The sequence below is a fragment of the Vicugna pacos genome, chromosome 18 (assembly GCF_048564905.1).
Source record: "Vicugna pacos chromosome 18, VicPac4, whole genome shotgun sequence".
NCBI lineage: Eukaryota > Metazoa > Chordata > Mammalia > Artiodactyla > Camelidae > Vicugna > Vicugna pacos.
This window is the reverse complement of record NC_133004.1, coordinates 40,092,284-40,110,170: the sequence shown is the minus strand read 5'-3', so window position 1 is coordinate 40,110,170 and position 17,887 is coordinate 40,092,284. Positions and strand designations below refer to the sequence as shown.

The window sequence follows — 17,887 nt, the reverse complement described above, 5'->3', positions numbered from 1 at the left end:
GGGGACCGTGTTCAGGATCCTTCCAGATCCCATCCTCTGCCCACTGTAGAGCTGCCACGTTTGTAGGCTCCGTCAGATTCCTGGGGAGCAGGAGACCCTCCCGAGGCAGATCCAGAGCCCAGCAGAGGAGCCTCTGGGGGTGTTGAGAGGCTCGGGGAGCAGCCGGGGCCTCTGCCCTTCTTTCTGGGCAGACTCTGCTGCCTGCAGGCACGGTGCTCTCAGGAGGTGGCAGAAGGGCCTAGAGCACAGGGAAAATTCCAGAGATCTGCAAAGGCAACTCTAAGTCCACTTTTACTCAGAACATCTACGCAGGTGGAGATGAGGTGCAGTTGAAATAATGCCAGTAAGATATTCCCCAAATTTGGTAAAAGACATTGAAAAAAGATTTTCTATGTTCATGAAAGCACAATACAAAATTTTGCATATGGTTTGATTTCAGATACACTTTAACAGCTTGATTGAGGTGTGATTCACATACTGTGTAATTCACCCATTTAAACTCAGCAGTGTGTTGACTTTTGCTGTGGTCACAATCAATTGTAGAACATTTCTTCACCCCCCCCAAAAAAAAAAAGAAACCCCACGCCCCTTAGCCTTCATCCTCCCAATCCCTAAACAACCACCCATCTCCTGGTTTTGTAGTTTGCCTGTATGCCTACATTTCATTCAAAATGAAAGGGAACTACAGACAGAGGAATGACTTGCACTGGTGAATGGCATATTTATGGTTTTAATTTTCTTCTTTTTTTTTGATATATTTCTAATTATACAATGAGCATGAACTGCTAATAATCAGAGGGAAAAATAACTTTATTTTAAAAACAAAGAGAGAACTATCTTATTGTTTTTCAGTAGTCCCTGTGAATTATTTGGAAAGCAACACCTAAATCACCACCTTATTTTATCGGGGGAAAAATGTGTCCGAGTTCTCGACAACTGACTTCAGGGAGGAATTTTGCAGCAAAACTTGGTAGGAGTTGGAAATGCCGGCATCGCACATTTTTGCTCTGCATTAGATGTCCTCAGACCTGCCCTCTGCTGACCCTTGTGTCCCCTCCCCAGGGTCTCCCCATCCTTAATCAGGTGACCGCTCTCAGCCCTTAACAAATTGTCCGTTGGCCCAGGTGAGAGGCCCTGTAATTATGCCACATCCTCTTGCCTCTTTAATAACTTTGGAGGTAGAGAGTATAATTCTGTGAGGGGACAGAGGACTCTATAATTTAGTGTCCTTTTCCTGAGCCAAAGCGAACTCTTCGCATGTAGCATCTTGCCTGCTTCAAGGGCAAAAAGTGATGTGTTGTCTCAGCAAGTGTGTTACAAGAGCAAAATGCATCCTGAGTTCACCCAAGCATCGGAGCCTCTTTGGGGGTGTGTCCGGCATGCTTGAGAGTTTCACACATCTCTTTTCTTTGATGAATGGACTTTTCACTGGGGGAAACTAGCTCAGCTGGGTTGGTTCACGAGACACACCGATCCTGGCCACCATCATAGGAACTGGCCGTTGCCTAAGCTAGAAATCTGGGCGCCATCCTGAATGCGTCTGGTTCCTCGTCGCACGTTAGTTCAGTTGGACCGCGCCTCTCGGATTGGCCTCTTTCCCTCAATCCTCACCGCTGCTGCCCCATGCGGTTCTCACCTGGGCAGAGGCAACAACCTCGGATTGGTCGCCTCCTTCCACCCTGACTCAGGCCCTGACGGTGAAGGTCATCCTTCTCCATGTGCACTGACACCTGACCTGTCTGGTCTCGCATCCACGGATCCGTGTTTCCACCCCAGCAGCCCCCACTTTCCCCAGTGTGTTACAGCCCCATCCAAGTTCTTAATCTGGATCCTATGGACAGAACACACGTGGACATGTGAATGTCCTAAAATAGAGTATATAACCGTGTGTGCGTGTGTGTGTCTGTGTGTTCTAGGAGGAGGGGCGTTGGCCTTCACAGAATTCTTCAAGAGGATCTATGGACCCCAGATTTCAGATCTTTGGGGTTTGAATGTGTTCCTCCCATTTCCCGTCTCACCTTCCTACCCTGGTGAGCAGCTCCCAAGGACTCTGCTCAAATGTCACCTACTTTCCTGCTTGATGTCCCCTTCTCAGTGTCCCCAGGGCTCTGCTTACCTAGCACTTTCCCAGCTGGGATTTCATTACTTGTTTACATACCTGTACCCCTACTAGACCCCGAGCCCCTGGGACTGAGCGCGGTCCCTCTCTGCCCCGCCTCCAGCGCCATGTCTGGCGTGTGGTCCGCTCTTAGCGCTGGTGGAAGAAGGAAAGAGCCCGTGTTCTCTGCGGAGAGCCCCCGCTCCGCCCGGCGATGGGACCGCTTCTGCCTCACTCCCCCCACGGACTGGCCCACGTGGACTGCCTCCCGCTCGTGTGCTTGCCGACATTGGCTCTGAACAGGTTGAAGGCCCAGCTGTCCGGCATTTTCAGGGAGCAGGCAGACTCCCGTTTGCCCTAGGAGCTCACTAGACGTGTAATGATTTTTAAATTACCTCTTGACAAATTTTGAGCTCTTTGTTTTTCTTCTCTTTCTTCCATCCCTTTTCAGATTGATGCACTGAGTAAAAGAAGCAAAGAAGCTGAGGCAGCCTTCTTGAATGTCTACAAAAGGTTGATCGATGTCCCAGGTAAGCCCAGCACTTGTAGCCCGCCTGCAGCACTGTGTCTGGAGAGTCAGTAGGTTTCTGGATTATTCTTGGCAGCTTCCCTAAGGCAGCTTCCCCGAGGAAGCTGAGAAATCCTGGGAATATGCATTGTCCAAAACCCAGACTTTGGATGGGTTTGAAAATCAGATGCATGTTTGCAAAAGTCAGCGAGTAAACTCCAGTTGATTCCTTTGTAGATACAGAAACTCAGATCTGTGGGGCCACCTTTAGCTTTGGTTTAAAATGCACATTTTACTGAGAAGAAACAGCGCCATGTGTGTGCTGTGCAGACATCGTGGATGCTCACAGGTCTGGGCTGACCAATTCCATGTTCAGGAACGGTCCTGATAGGGCGCCTGGAATGCCACACTCCCCTCCCAGGTCGTCCAGGGAACCGGTGACCTCTGGCCAAGTCTTCCACTTAATATCTAAGGGCAAGTGGTTTAACTACAAAGTATGTGGGTTGTTTTTCCTTTTGAAAGAACTAAAAAGTTAAAATTTTAATAATGTTTGCTGTGCATGCAGAGAGATAATGGCTTCCCATTCCTTATTTCAGAAAAGTGAGGCAGAATTTAGAGTACCTTGGGCCCGCTGGTTCCATTGATCCTCTGTTCTCAGGGGTTCCACTCACCTGGAATCCGTGGGGAGGTGATAGACACAATCACATGGGTCCCAGCTCAGTCCGGGAAAGACTCAGATCATAAAATTAGGAAAGTCACTTGAATGTCATCTGCTGACCAAGGAAACCAAATTGCCACCACCCTCCCCTCCTCACCCATCAGAGTTGCACACTTGCCCTTCTTAGGAATCCTCTGTACGTCACTGACATTACTAGAACTACTTTAACAAAGCAAAGCAGAAACAAGTCTCCTTTGTATCTGTGTTTTATTCTAAAAGGCCCACTGAGGACTTTGCTATTCCCTCTGGGAGCCAAGGTTAACAGAGGCCACACCAAGCTAGGGGCAGCAGAAAGCACTTTGGGCACTTGGCACAGGGAGTAGGGAGATCCAGGTTCTCCTGCCAGGGCCTTGTTGTGAGGTCTTGGTCACATTCCTTTTTCCCCTCTGAACCCGGGTATTCTCATCTGTAATGGAGCAAAGTAGAGGAGCAGCCTAGTGATGGAGAGAGATTGTCTTTGTTCTAAGCTTTTGCTATCTTAGGAGCTTATCCAGCTCCTAGTTCCAAATTTGAGCCTTTTGATTTTCTGCAGGAGTTTATATCCACCTAGGGGTTTCCTGAATGCTCTGACCAATACTCTGACCTCGCGTGGAAGCTGCTTCACAGCAGATGGATCATTTGATGCCTGGGTGCTGTTCCTCAGGTGTCGGCAGCTTGGGGGGCCCACTTGTGCAAGTGCTGGTTTTGTATTGGTGACTTAGCTGAAAGGGGACCGGCCTGTTTTGCCTTTGCCAGAGCCTCAGGGAGCCCGGAGCTGCCGTTTTCTAAATAACCTACGCTCTCTTTTTGAAAGTCCAGTTTGTCCCTGGGCTTTTCCCTTAGTGAAGTTTCTCCACTGGGAAGCCACGTGAACAAGTTGTTAGGTTTCTCTTTCTGCAGTTATTTTCCATCTTAACTTCTCATAGACAAAAAGGAGACCACTCTTCTCATCGATTCTCCTCTTCGCCTGAGCAGGCCTTATCATATATTATATAATTTTTATAGAACTTTGATCATAACATGAGTATATAGTTCTATGCTACTTTTTCCACTTAGTATTGTCCCATCAGCATTTCCCTTATGTTGGTGACATTCTTCGTCATTATCATTTTGGGCTGGCAGTTTTCATTTTAGGTGGTGGGAGCAAATCATGTTTGATCTTTTCTGTAATAATAAGAGTATATCAAAGTATGTTTGCATGCCACGTAGATAACTTTTACCTGCGCACCCCGGGTATTTCTTACACATGCTGTGGTCTGACACATCTAGCGAGTACTCGAAAAGCAGGAATGGAGCTTAGAGCTCTCGACCTGTGTTTTGAAGTCTGCTTATCGCTCAGATGAAGTAATCGTGTGGCTGAGGCTTACAGGAAGGGTCTGGTCAGTAGCAGTGCGTTTACTGACGGTCAGTCACACAGCCAGGCAGAGTTGGGGGCCTTAACCGTCTGTGTACACCAGGCTTCAATCCAGCTGCATCCAGGGATGTGGGTGGGTGTGCCAAGTTCCAGTTGCAAAAGACAGCAATCGCACACTATCTCAGAAAAACAGAGGAGGCTCTTGGAAATAATGGGACAGGTATTTCGGCTCTGTGCCCCATGGCCCTGGAAGAGGTGACCAGCCGCCCCAGGAAGAGGTGGAGCCAGAGCCCCACCCCACCCCACCCCACCCCCCACCACACTTCTGGGCTTTTTTTTCATTTTTGTGTTTTCTTGTTTCTTGTCTGCTGGTCCTGCTAGGATGCAGGCTCCCTGAGGCCGCTTTGCTTTCTCGCTCTGTGCCCAGCACCTGGACCAGGGCCTGGAGTGACACAGGCGTGACATGTTGAATGAGTCTGTTGACCCAGAGTCACCCCGGAGTCCTGGGTAATAGAATTCGCTGAGAGTCACGCTGGTGGCTCTTAAAGCTTTGTCTCAGTCCCTTCCCACTCTTGAGGGTCAGCCTGCATATCCAGCAGCCTCCTAGACATCCCCTCAGGGGTGACTGAGGGGCACCCTAAAACCACCCAGTGTGTCCAGAGAAAACCAACTCCATCCCGCCTTCCCGTAGCAAGCGGCACCGCCTGCCCCCCGCCTGCTCACACCAGAGCCCTGGGTCACCAGGTCCTGGCCAGTCTACCCCCAGAAGGTTCCCAGAGTCCGTCCACTTCTCCCCATCCCAACCCCGCCCTCCACTCCACAGTGCGGGTCACCTCTGCGATGTCTGCAGTGTCGGGATGCGAGGTTTCCTGCCGGCAGGGATGGGTCCTTCTCCCCTTCTCGGCTGACTTCTTCCTACTCCTCAGCTTAACGTGTTGAGACACTGCTTCCCTGGACCACCTGGGTCCGGCTTAGGTGTGCCCTTATCTCACACACACACACACACACACACACACACACGCAGCCCACTCCCTGAAACCCATGTTTGTTTACCTCTGTTACAACTTCTTGCTACACGGCTCTTTTTCTTTCTGGCTGGGCAGAGACTGGGGCAGTGTGGTCTTGTCCCCAGCTCTGTCCCTAGTGTCGCTCCCAGTGCGTGTCACGTAGCAGAAACTCCATAAATACTTGTCAAGTGAATGAATGAATGCATGGATCACATTATCCTCTTCAGGATGCCTCCTGAGATTTTTTGGTTTCTCACTTTAATTTTGTTCACATTGAACCCTACTCCTGAGATTAACAGTTACCTTTGAGGGAGAGCACTCTGGAACATTCTAACCAGTTAAGTTGCAAGAGAACAGAGGTCTCTTTCCTGGAGTTGGAGCAGTTGAGCAGCTCTCTGAACTCTCCTTTTGCTTTGGTGCCGCTCTGTAAAGATCTGCCTGCCTGCAGAGACGTTTATATGACCCTCAGCGTTCTGGTTTCATCAAACCAGCACGTGCTCTTCAGAAACCTGGGGCTTTTGTGGCCGGTGCTGACATCCAGAATCTGTGTTGGGTTGAGTAGCTGTCCTTCTGGCATCCTGAGCTTCACACACCTGGCCCCGAGCGTGGGACCCCCTCCGCTCCAGCCCTTTCCCTCCTCCGGCAGTGTGACTCCACTGTGCAGGGCAAAAGCAGCCCTGGGGTCACCTGGCTCCTCCCTCCTCTTCATCCTCCACATCCAAAATCCCAAGGAATGTTGTTATTTCTTCTTCCAGAAAGCTCCTTCGGATTAAAGACGCTGAGTAAACATTGAAATACATAATTATGCTGATACATCCTCTGAACTGTTCCCATAGTTAGGACCCCATGTTTACCTGCTTTCTCATTTGCCACCAGATTGCTCCTCATTCCCTAGTCGGGTTTGAGAGTATTTTAAGATGCTTTTTAATCAGAAATATCCTGCTTCTTTAGCCCAGGCATGCTCTCCTCCACTGCTGTGACCCCCATCTCCATGGGGTGACCTGGTCAGCTCATGGGATGCAGTCCCCTGGCTGCGTCTCAGTCAAACTGAGCACCAGGGATGGAGCAGGGAGCAGGTCAGCCAGACAGCTTCCTGTCCTCGTGGACTTGAGAGTCTGGTGGGAACGTGGGCATCCGAAAATAATTACACTGACAGTGATTGAATTTTAGGGTTAAGTGCTTCAAAGGCAGAGCCCATTGGTTACAAGAGCATAGATCTGGCAGGACTGGGCAGTGACCGGGTTTGGGGGGGTGGGCAAGAGGAGGAGAGGGCAGTGAGGAGAGTGGCCACGTCCTACATCGTCCACACCTCGACGCCGTCGGTAGTCAGGGGGCTCTGTTCCTAGTCGTGCTGAGTCCAGGGAAGACAGCCGTGTGGCCGGAAGTGGCCTGCTAGATGATTTGAAGCATTTTGCACTTTTTAACAGACAAACCACTGACGGATTTTCAGCAGAGAAATGACATCATCGCACTTGCATAATAAAGAAAAGGTCGTCCTGACTGCAGTTTAGACAGTAGGTGGGAAGGGGTCCAAATGATGTGGGGAGGGAGGGACGAGGTTGCTTGGTTTCGGCTGGTGGGGCTGGAGCTGGAAGGGAACGGACGCTGGAGGAAAGCAGCCAGGAGAGTTTGGCCCAGGACGCAGTTAACACAGCGTTACTTCTTCATCTCTGGAGAACAATATTGTTTATGTGGTTCCATCTGTTTTACAAAATTAAAGGGAAGACCAACAAAAAGTTTGCAGGATTGGCCTCCTGTCCCTGACTCTGTTACCATCCCTCTTCGTTGTTTAGTCGAAAGTGGGCTTTACCTTTATTGTCGACAGTAGGAAGGTGGTTTCACATTCAGATTCAAAGTCACAACTTTCTGTCATGAATCTAGGTGGCTTCACCTGCAGTTCTCATCACAGACTTTCTGTCTTCATATATATGATCAACATAGAGGAATAAGTTACACTTGCAAATATTTACATTTTTTATTTTAACACACCTCTGCTTGAGATTTTTATTATTAATTCACTTACTAATGGCTTCTCACATGAGGAAAAGCATCATTAGGCGTCTGCCAACAGCCTGACTTGGTGAGGACACCTGGACAGGCCAGCGTCCCTCTGCGATGGAATCTGTATTTGTGAGTGAGAGCAGAGTTCAACAACAGTCAGCCACAGCGACCCCAGCCGTGCAAGGAAAAGTTCAAGGCGCGCTGCTCAAGAAGCCATACTCACACATTGCCTCGGCCAGCACTTGCGGCAGCCCAGTGTGTGCCGGGCCCGGCACCACGCACCCGAGAGGCAAATGCACCTGAGATATGGCCCCTGCCCTCCCTCGGGTGGCTCCTACTTGGGTGGTAGGAGACTGTAAGGTACCTTTAAGAAAACATCCCATAATTAAACAGGTTAAGTAGGCAGCCCCCTTCCCTTACTGTAATGAAAGGAGGAATAAATGTCTCTGCTCTTAAAGTGTGACCCTTTCAGATAGCTAGAAATATTCTGGAATGACCTCTTCTTAAAGGCCCTTGCATAACTGGAATTTTACTGTGTTCTGAGCAGAGTTATTATGGTATGCATAATCTGCCAGGAATTAACCTTGCGTGGGTGACTTGCTCTTGCTTCTTGATACTTTTCAGATTTTTTACAATGAGCATGTATTTATCTCTACAGTCGGGCAGCAGAGGGAGGGAAGCATAAATTTGTAAAATATTCAACTTGCGCTCAGTTTCTGAATAGCCCTTAGTAACAGATTACAGATAAGAACATAGCAGTAGCCGGTGGAGGTTTTGTCCACACTTAATCGTTGGTATAAAACACAGCTGTGACCTTTTCAGTACCCAGAAACATCTCAGCAAAGGTATTTTTTTTTTTTAGCAGTTCCTAGAAAAGAGACGAGGTTGGTGACCTGGGCATTGGTGCTGCAGAACCTCTCTGCTCTGGTTGCAGAGTCTGTGGGAAGAGTGTCTGCCGGTTCTCACCCCATCCTGGCCTCTCTCTGTGCCCCCCACTCCCCCCAGAAAGAGTCATCTTTCACCCCTCACTAAGATGTGGTCTAGGTCCTATAGACCCAAACCCCTCAAACCACAAAAGCAGAGCCCAGAAGGATTTATTTTAAGATTTAAATCTTCGGGAGCACATTGCCAGGGAGATAAAATATTCATGGACTCGTGAAACTCTGCTAGAACTCAGTGTTTCATGACTGACTCCACTTACTTTACTTCCCAAGGATAACTGGTCTGCGATCGGAAGTAGAAGGTGTTAGACTTTGGAAGTCTTAAAGGAGAACTAACAGAAGTGAGGCTGTTTTGTGGCCGCTCCGTGTTCAGGACCCATGCCAAAATGCCCCTGCTCCCGGGTGCTGGGGCGGGAGGTTTAAATCGGGGTTTAGGGAAACCTCTGCTAGAGACTGTCCCCATCAGCCTTGCATTTGCGGATCCAGAAATAAAGAGAGACGTCATCAGTTTTGAGAGCTGCTTTTTAATGCTTTTCTGTGAGAATAAAACAGGGAGCCAGTCCTTTGTGCCCATCACGCAGGTTTAAGTGAGGATATGCTATCTGTTAAAACTAGAAAACATTGTTCTTCCCAGTCTTTTTCCTTCTTCCCTGTCTGTCCCCGACCCAGGGACGTGTAGTAAGACTCCTGGCAAAAAGTGACAGAATTTTATGATTTTAGTTAGAAATACCCCTTGCTTCTCATACTGAGGTTTTCACCGACATGCAACTTGGTGGCATTTTTGAAGGCTGTGAAGTGTGGCTGCCCCAGCCTGATCCTGGGAGGCTGCTCCAGTCCGTGTCTTCAAGGTCTCCCGCTGTTGGCAGCCTCCTGGTGCCCAGGGCCCTCCAGAGAGAACTCTAACCTCCCAGCCCCAGTGGCAGGAGTCCTTTTGCATGTTTTTTAGTTTACCTTCCTGAAACATCTTCCTTCACACTTGAGACTCAACCACCAGCACTAAAATGGGACAGAAGAGGAACCTGGGCTGCATCGGTGGGATGAAACTGGGTGCAGATGCCCTCCGATCCCCAAGCTGGGCTGTGGGACCAGAGCTGGTCCGAAGCAGCCTCTGGGGACAGGGGACAGTCACGCTCAGCCCAGTGCTGGGGTAACTGCAACCCAGACAGGGAGGCAGCCTGTCCACCCTCCTCGGCCAGTTACTTAAAACAAACTTGGGACCTAAGAAGCTGCTCCATTTTCTGCACCAAGTGTTTGCAGGCTGAGGAAGTAGCTACACACATTTTAAAGAAAGGCTGACCTGACCAGATGTGCATCTGTGTTGCTTGCCGCCCCATCTGCAGGGCTCTCCCTCTGGACCCCTATCCCTGCCCCCCGACCAGCGTGAAAACTCACTGGAGATGACTGGGGAGCCTCAATGAAGAGTAGGGGGCCAGTTGTCGCCTCTTCCCCGCTTTGCGGTGACTGGGGTGGTCCTGGCACACTCGCTATCTAGACAGCTTCTCATCACTTGTGCATCAGCATGCTAATTGCTGTATGACTAATTATGCCCTGAATTCCAGTTGATTTTCTTAATGAGACAGCTGGGTTAATTATGTAATCGTATGATTACATTAGCCTAGAGTGCCCTGGCGAAAAGGAGCGTCTGCCGTGCTCTGATGTCATCTCGGGGATGGCGCTCACGGGGGCACATCCACCCTCTGGCCGGTGGCGGGGGCTCCGTGCACGTGCAGGCTAGGGTCTTGGGACGTTAGGCTTTGCAGTCCTCACAACGTATAGGGAAGCATCCCCAGCATCCCACGGCCCCAACAGAATCAGAAACCCCACTTCTCAGCCTTGCAGCACCCCCACTGGCTGCTCTCTCCTCTGAGTCGCTTTGTCCACTGAACTCACCTCCCCCCTGGTTCCCCTCCTCCTCAGACCTGCACTCCTTCTGCAGGACTCCAAGTGTGGGATGCCCTGGGACTCGCCTCGGCCCTTTCTCTTCTCCATTTACCTTCTCTCCTGGGCGACTCTGATGTCTGCAAGGCTCTCAAACTCCACGTGATCCCAGACAGCAGCTGATGCCCCCACCCCCACCCCGGAGGTAAATGTCATCACCTTTCACACAGTTGGTTAAGCCACAAAGTCAGGTGACGCCCTGAATTTCTTTCCCTCCCTCCACCTTACAGCCAGTCTATCAATAAGTCTGCTAACCCAGACTTCAGAATATACCCTGAATTCCACCATTCGTCCTGTCAGCCACCCCTCATCCAAGTCTCCGTTACCTCTCGCCAAATTTACCCCACCTCCTCTGTCCCTCCTTTGCACAGCAGCCCATGGGTCCAGGTCAGTGGTCTTTGAGCTCCTTTTGTTCATGTCCCCCAACAGTAAAAAAAACTTCAAAATTGTACTCCCAATATAAACTGTTAACTTATTTATTTAAATGATGTACATGGGTCATTACAGTACTATATGAAATATATTGCAAATCATACACTAAAAGCAGAATTAAAGGATGTGGAAGACTAGAAAAGACTTAAAATTTACATTTTATTAGCAGTACAAAAAAAGCTTTGCTCTCACTAAAAATTTACATTTCAAAATCAACCTCACTGAGGCATAATTTACATATAACACACATCTAGTTTAAGTGTACAATTTGACAGTGTGGTCAACCATACAACCAAGATACAGAACATTTCTACCACCTTGAAAGTTCCCTTACGATCCCAAACTCCAGCAACCTCTGATCTGCTTTCTGTCAGTCTAGATTAGATTAGATTTGTCATTTCTGGAATTTCGCATAAATGGAGCCCTTGGGTAGGTACTGTCTCGCGTCTGGCTTCCTTCACTCAGCGTGGCGTGCTGGGGTTTGTTCATCCACATTTACTGGGGAGAGGTATTCCACCGGGTGGATATATAGCAATTTGCTTACCCATCCACATGGTGATGGACATTTGGATTGTTTCCATTTGTTACTACTATGAGAATATCTAAACCATTCATAGCCAGCCATTCACTGCCCCCCCCCCGCCCAAATCCACGTGGGAGTTCCAGTTACTCTGTGTCTTATTCCACCATTCGGTGTTGTCAGTCTTTTCAATTTTAGACGTTATATGAATGTAAAGCATATTTCATTGTTTTAACTTGCATTTTTTTGATGACTAATGATGCTGAATATTTTTTCGTGTGCTTTTGGACCTTCATAGATCTTCACTTCTAAAGTGTCTGTTTGAATCTTTTGTCCATTTTTTTTTAACGGGTTGTTTGGCTTACTATTGAATTATAGTTTTTATATATTCCAGATACAAGTCCTTTGTCAAATGTATGCACTGAAACTATTTTCTCCCAGTTCCTTGTCATTTGAAGAGCAGTTTTTCAATTTAATAAAGTCCAGTTTATTAATTTTTTTCTTCTATTGGTTCTTGCCTTTTATGTTCTAAGAAATCATTGCCTAGTCCAAGGTCATACATTTTTTTTCTCCTGTATGTTTTTTTAGTGAAGTTGTATAGTTTTATCCTTTCCTTTTAGGTGGGCCTATGATACATTTTGAGTTAATTTTTATGTATGGTGTGAGGTAAGGGTTGAGTTTCATTGAAAATTAATGGATGGTGTATGTGTGAAGGGTTTTTCTCTGGACCTTTTATTTTATTTAATTGATCTGTATGTCTGTCCTTACACTAATATCATACTATCTTGATTCTTGTAGCTTTATAATCAGTCTTGAAATCAGGTGGTATAAGTCCTTTATCTTTGGTCTTCTTTTTCGAACTTGTTTTGGCTAATTTAGTTTCTGTGTAAATTTTAGACTTGACTTGTCAATTTTTACAAACAAGCCTGCCAGGATTTTGATCTGGATTTCACTATATCTATAGATCAATTTGAGGAAAATTGACAGCTCAACACTATTGATTCTTCCAGTCCAAACATGGTATATTTCTTTATGTCTTCTTTAATTTCCCTCAGTGGTATTTTATAGTTTTCAGCCTACAAGCCTGGCACATACTGTGTTCAGTTTATCCCTCAGTGGGTCATGTTTCTGGATGCTGTAGTGAATGGGTTTTTTTGTAATTTTCTTTTCCAATTCTTTGTTGCTTTTAAATAGAAATATGATAGATTTTTATATAATAATATTATCTTTGTGACCTTTTAAAACTTACTTACTAGTTGTGAAAGTATTTTTGGAGATTCCACAGAATGTTCTATCCTGAGTGTTCCTTGTGCCCTTGAAGAGATTATGTACTTTACAGTTGTTGGATGGGAATATTCTGTGAATAACAGGTCAAATTGATTGTTTTATTCAAGTTTCTTATATCCATATTGACTTCCAATCTGTAACGTCATATATTTCTTTTTCTTCCTTTTTTTCTGGCCAGGACCTCCAGTACAATGTTGAATAGAAGTAGAAAAAGCAAATACCCTTGTGCTGGTCCCAACCTTAGGGAAATCATTCAGTCTTTCACCATTAAGTATGATATTAGCTGTAGGGGTTTAAAAGGTTGGGAAAATTCCCTTATATTCCTAGTTTGCTGAGAGTTTTTGATTACTGTGTTCAAGTTATATCGTTTCCTGTTAACCTATCTCTGTTGTTTTATTTAAGTTATGTTTCTTATAAACAGCTATGTCGTGTTTTTTAAATCTAGTCTGACAATCTGCCTTTTAAGTGAAACTTTAGAGCTTTTATGTTTCATGTAAATATGGATAAAGAGGTTTAAGCCTGCCATCTTACTGTTTGCTTTCTACTTGTCTTGGTTTTTGTGTGTCTTTCTTGCTTTATTTTGCTTATTTTTTGTGATCTTATTTTATCTCCCAAATTATCTTATTAGCTATAACTCTTTGTTTTATTTTCTTAGTGATTACTCTGAGTTTCACATTAAGCATCTTTACCACACTACACCATCAAATAACATTACACCACTTCATACAATGTAAGAATCTTACAGTCTTACAGTACACTTTCATTTTTCTCCTTCCTGTCCTTTGTGTATTGTTATTCATTTTATTTCTACATATGTTATGCCCTTACAATCCATTGTTGTAGTTTTGCTTTTAAATAGTCAATTATCTTTTAAAGAAATTAAAAATGAGAAAAGTAGTATTTTATTTTTACCCATATATTTACCATTTCTGGTGGTGTTTATTCCTTTGTGTCCATCCAGTTTTCCATCATCAGTTTCTCTCAGTCGGGAGCATCTCCTTTAACATATCTTCCAGTGTAGGTATGCTGGCAATGAATTCTGCCAGCTTCCGTTCATCATAAAACAGTAACAGAAAGCGTCTGTCTCACCCACATTTTTGAAGGATATGTTTTGTCGGGTATAAAACTGTGTGTTGGCAGGTTTCATTCCTGTCTTCTCTGTCAGGACTTGGCTTCTGTCAGGAGGTCTCCCTCAGCCTCATCTTTCCTCCCCTATGTGGGTCTTCTTTTCTCTGGCTTTTGAGATTTTCTTTTTATTCTTCTTTCAGCAATCTGATTATGCTTGTTGGCTTTCTTTGTGTTTGTTCTGCTTGGATTTTGTTGAGTTTCTTGGATTTGGGGGCTTAAAGCTTTCACCAAATTTGTACTATTCCTTCAGATACATCCCTTGCCCCTTTCTGGGACATGTGTGTTAGATTGCTTGGTCTTGTTTCACAGGTTGGAATTTTAGTAACTTTTTTTTTAGCCTCTTCTCTGTGCTTCTTTTTAGACAGTTTCTGTGACTATGTCTTTGAGTTCTCTGAGCTTTTTTAGTTTGCAGTATCTAATCTGTTTAAGCCAATCTAGGGAATTTTTTTTCATTTCAGATACTGTATTTTAAGCTCTAGAATTCCATCTGATTCTTTATAGCTTCTATTTCTCTCCTCATGTTTTTCTTTAAATCCTTGAGCATGTTTATAATTGCTGTTTTAGTCTTTGTCAACTACTCCCTTTATTTCTTGTCATTTCTGGTTCTGTTTTTATTCACTGATCTTTCCCCCCTTATTATCCTGCTTCCTTGCATGTCTAGTGACTTTTGATTGGATGTTGGACATTGTAATTATTAACTGCATTTTGTTGTCTTTCTTAAAAGTGTTGAAATTTGTTTGGATAGGTAGTTAAATTACTTGCAGATCAACTCAATTATTCTCAGACATGTTTTTAAGCTTTGCGGGGGGCGGGGGTCTAGACTAGTCTTGTCTTTAGGATTGGCTTAACCCTCCACTCTGGTGTGGCTCTCTGGTGTCTCTACTGAATGCCCTGGCTATTCAGTGAGTCTCTCTTCCCTGGCTGGTTGCAACCAACACTCTGCAACCTCTGGGAGTCGTTTGCTTAGACCTTCCTTGTGGTTTCTTGCCCAGCCTGGTGGAGCTTCACCCTGTGTGCATATGCGCACCTCATTTTTTAGCAACTGACTTTAGGTTACTCCTCTGCAGATTTCTTTAACTCTTTCTCTTCATATCTCCCTCCTTCCCAGTGCTCTGCCCTGTAAATCCCGGGTACCTCAGCCTCCCGATCTTCTGATCTCTGTCTTCTCAACCCAAGAAACCTATCTGCCTGGGCTCCCCCTTCCCCTGTGCTGCTGCTAGAAAGTGTTTCCCAGAAAGTCAGGGTGGTCACAGGGCTCACCTTATTTGTTTCCCTCCTCTCGGAGATCACCTCTCATCCTGCTCGCCTGGCTGTCCAATATCTGTAAACGGTTGTTTTGTATAGATTGCCTGATATTCTACTTGTTCATGGCCAGAGGGCAAGTCCACTACCAGTTAATCTATCATGGCTAGAAGTGGAAATCTCCAAGTTTTGTTAGTTTTGTTCTTGGTTTTAGTGGCTGTCATTAGTGACTGGAAAAGATAACTCACAAAGATACGTAGATCCAAACCAAAGCAGTACATTATTAGTTAATTTTTCAAAAAGATGGTTCATATTTTTGAAACCTGCCTACCAGTTATAAGAAAATATTAGTTAAAATTCAGCTAGGTAATTTCTGTTTACCCTGGGCTTTGATTCTTCTTCCTAACTAGTCAGGAGATACTGTATTTTTTATATTATTAACAACTGATTTGAAACTCCTTTTGGTAAAGATTTCATCAGGCTGGAGTTGGTTGATAATAGGTAACATTTATTGAGTATCAACTCCGTGCCTGGCAGTTTCCTAAGTGTATACACATCTTATCTTAGTTGATCTTCACAACAACCTCATGGTATAGAACCAATTCTTTTGCCCAATTTATACATGATGGAAGTGAGATACAGAGATACTAAGTAAGGTTGCACAACCAGTAAGTGGCAGCACTGGGATTCGATCGTATGCCGTCCGGCCCACACTGTAAACCATTGTGCTGTCCTCCCTCTCTTATGATCTGAGGCATGGAAACATTTTTGTGGAGAATGTTTTCTTTGCCTGTAAGTTTGTATGATGATTGGAACGTGTCCAAATACCCACTTTTAGAATGCTGTCACTGTAGATGAGTTTCATTCAAGATGTAGTTTTTTTCCCTCCCACTAAGTATTAAAACATCACATTTACTTCAAAGACATAGATTATGTGTTTATTTTTTTCCTAAATGTCTGCCAGGCAGCACATTACTGATAGCCATCTGCCATCACAGAACAGGACAGCTAATTTGGAACACTTAGCTTTTTAAAAGAAAATTGTATAACTCATCTTTAAGCTTAAAACTCTTAAATACTTTGCAACTAGAAAACCAACAAACCTCTCTGTGGTTTAGACCACTGCAGTTTTCTTCCCATGCCCCAGTGGCTCATCTTGCAAGAGTCCTGTTCTCTGATGGTTTTTCCCATCAGGAGTAGAACTGAATCCAAACTCGGTCCTCTAGCTGACTTCAGACACTGTATTTTTAAGAGACTGTTGCATTACTTGCTGTGCAACAGGGCACCTCACACACTGTGTTGTCAGCTCTGAAATTCAGTTTGATTCTTCTTTATATCTTCTATTTCTCTCCTTAATTGTGTTCATCTTTTTCTTTAAATCATTGAGCACAGGCTTCCCCCTCTGACCACTTGTCCTTTGCTGCTTTCGCTTCCCTTCATTGTACCTCACCAGCTTCTCTCTGTGCCTCATATCTGCCACGCTCACTCCCACCTCTGGACCTTTGCACTGCTGAGCCCTCTGCCATGTGTCTTCACCTTCTCTCCTCTTCGACATCCAGATCTCAATCCTAGTGTCACCTCCTTGGAGGCCCTCCCTGTCTGTCTGTCTCCAGCACCCAGCCCCCATTCTCCACACCTTGTTTTCTCATGTGGCAGTACTGAAAGTGTTCTGTTTTGTTTGGTTTTGCTCTTTGTCTTTGTCTCCCTCACATCAGTAGAATGTCAAGGAATTTGTCCTGTTCACCACTGTTCCCCCAGCACCTAGAACAGCCCTGATGTCCTAAGATGTGGGTGTGGGTGCCGGCAGTCAGGCAGAACTGTTCTTTCTCTGTGTTTGCCTCTTCCCTGCTTCTTGCTCCCCTACCTGCTGTTTCTTCCACATGGACTGACTGCCCCACTGTCTCCTCTTCACAGGTCTAAACTCTGTCTCCTCTTTAAAAAAAAAAAAAAAAAAAACTCCCTTTCCCAGTTTCTCATCTGGCCCTTCTTGCTTTACCTTATTTGTGAACATGGTTTATCTCTGCTCTGAGGCTGGTCCCAGCTGACTTGGCTGAGTGTCTGTCCCAGTGCCTCACTCAGGTCTTACCCAGAGTGGATAGATGCTTAGGGAATACTTGTTATAGTAGAACTTGAAGAGACAATATAATTTAGTTGGCTGCTGGTTCAGGAAGCAGAAATCTTAATTAGACTTTGGCGCACCTGTTTGCCTGGCCGACTTCTCCCCCCACCGTCCCTGGGTGAGATGCCAGCACCTGACACATGGCAGAGCCCCCTCCCCCGACCTCTGGCCGTGATGGCTGGAATTAACGAGATAATGTTACATGTACTTCAGAGACCGTGCTGAATAAATACAGGTGACTGTATTGTTTGTTATAACTAACGTTCTTTGCGTCCTTTGTTGCATAATGAGCTCTAGAATACCTCAAAGAGTGTTTTAGGAATGAACTATTAGGTGATTGTAAAACACTTTGCAAGTCTGTCACGTTGGTGGATGGCACTGGCAAGAAAGTGCGTTGACTTGGAGGTGGCAGGGAAGATGGGTTGCCGGATTTCGCGTGTTCCTGTTCCACATATGGGTGTGTGCCCTTGCCTCCCCCAGACAATTCCCTAATTGAGCTGCTGAGATCGGAGGCTTGTGACGTTCAGAATAAGACCTAACAATACTTGTGTGGGGTTTAAATGGCATTGGAAATCATTAACAAGACAAAAAGCTATGATTTCCCCAAGATTAACA

General features: G+C 45.6%; 1 protein-coding gene across 11 annotated transcripts in view; it reads left to right on the top strand.

Annotated features, from left to right (window-relative positions):
• Positions 1-17,887, top strand: part of CUX1 (cut like homeobox 1) — a 352,302-nt gene that overhangs the window by 200,008 nt on the left and 134,407 nt on the right. For all 11 annotated transcript variants that reach the window (XM_072943159.1, XM_072943158.1, XM_072943157.1 and 8 more), the window contains exon 4: positions 2,550-2,628. In XM_072943159.1, the coding sequence (XP_072799260.1) occupies positions 2,550-2,628 (79 nt within the window). The remainder of the gene's footprint in view (positions 1-2,549; positions 2,629-17,887) is intronic.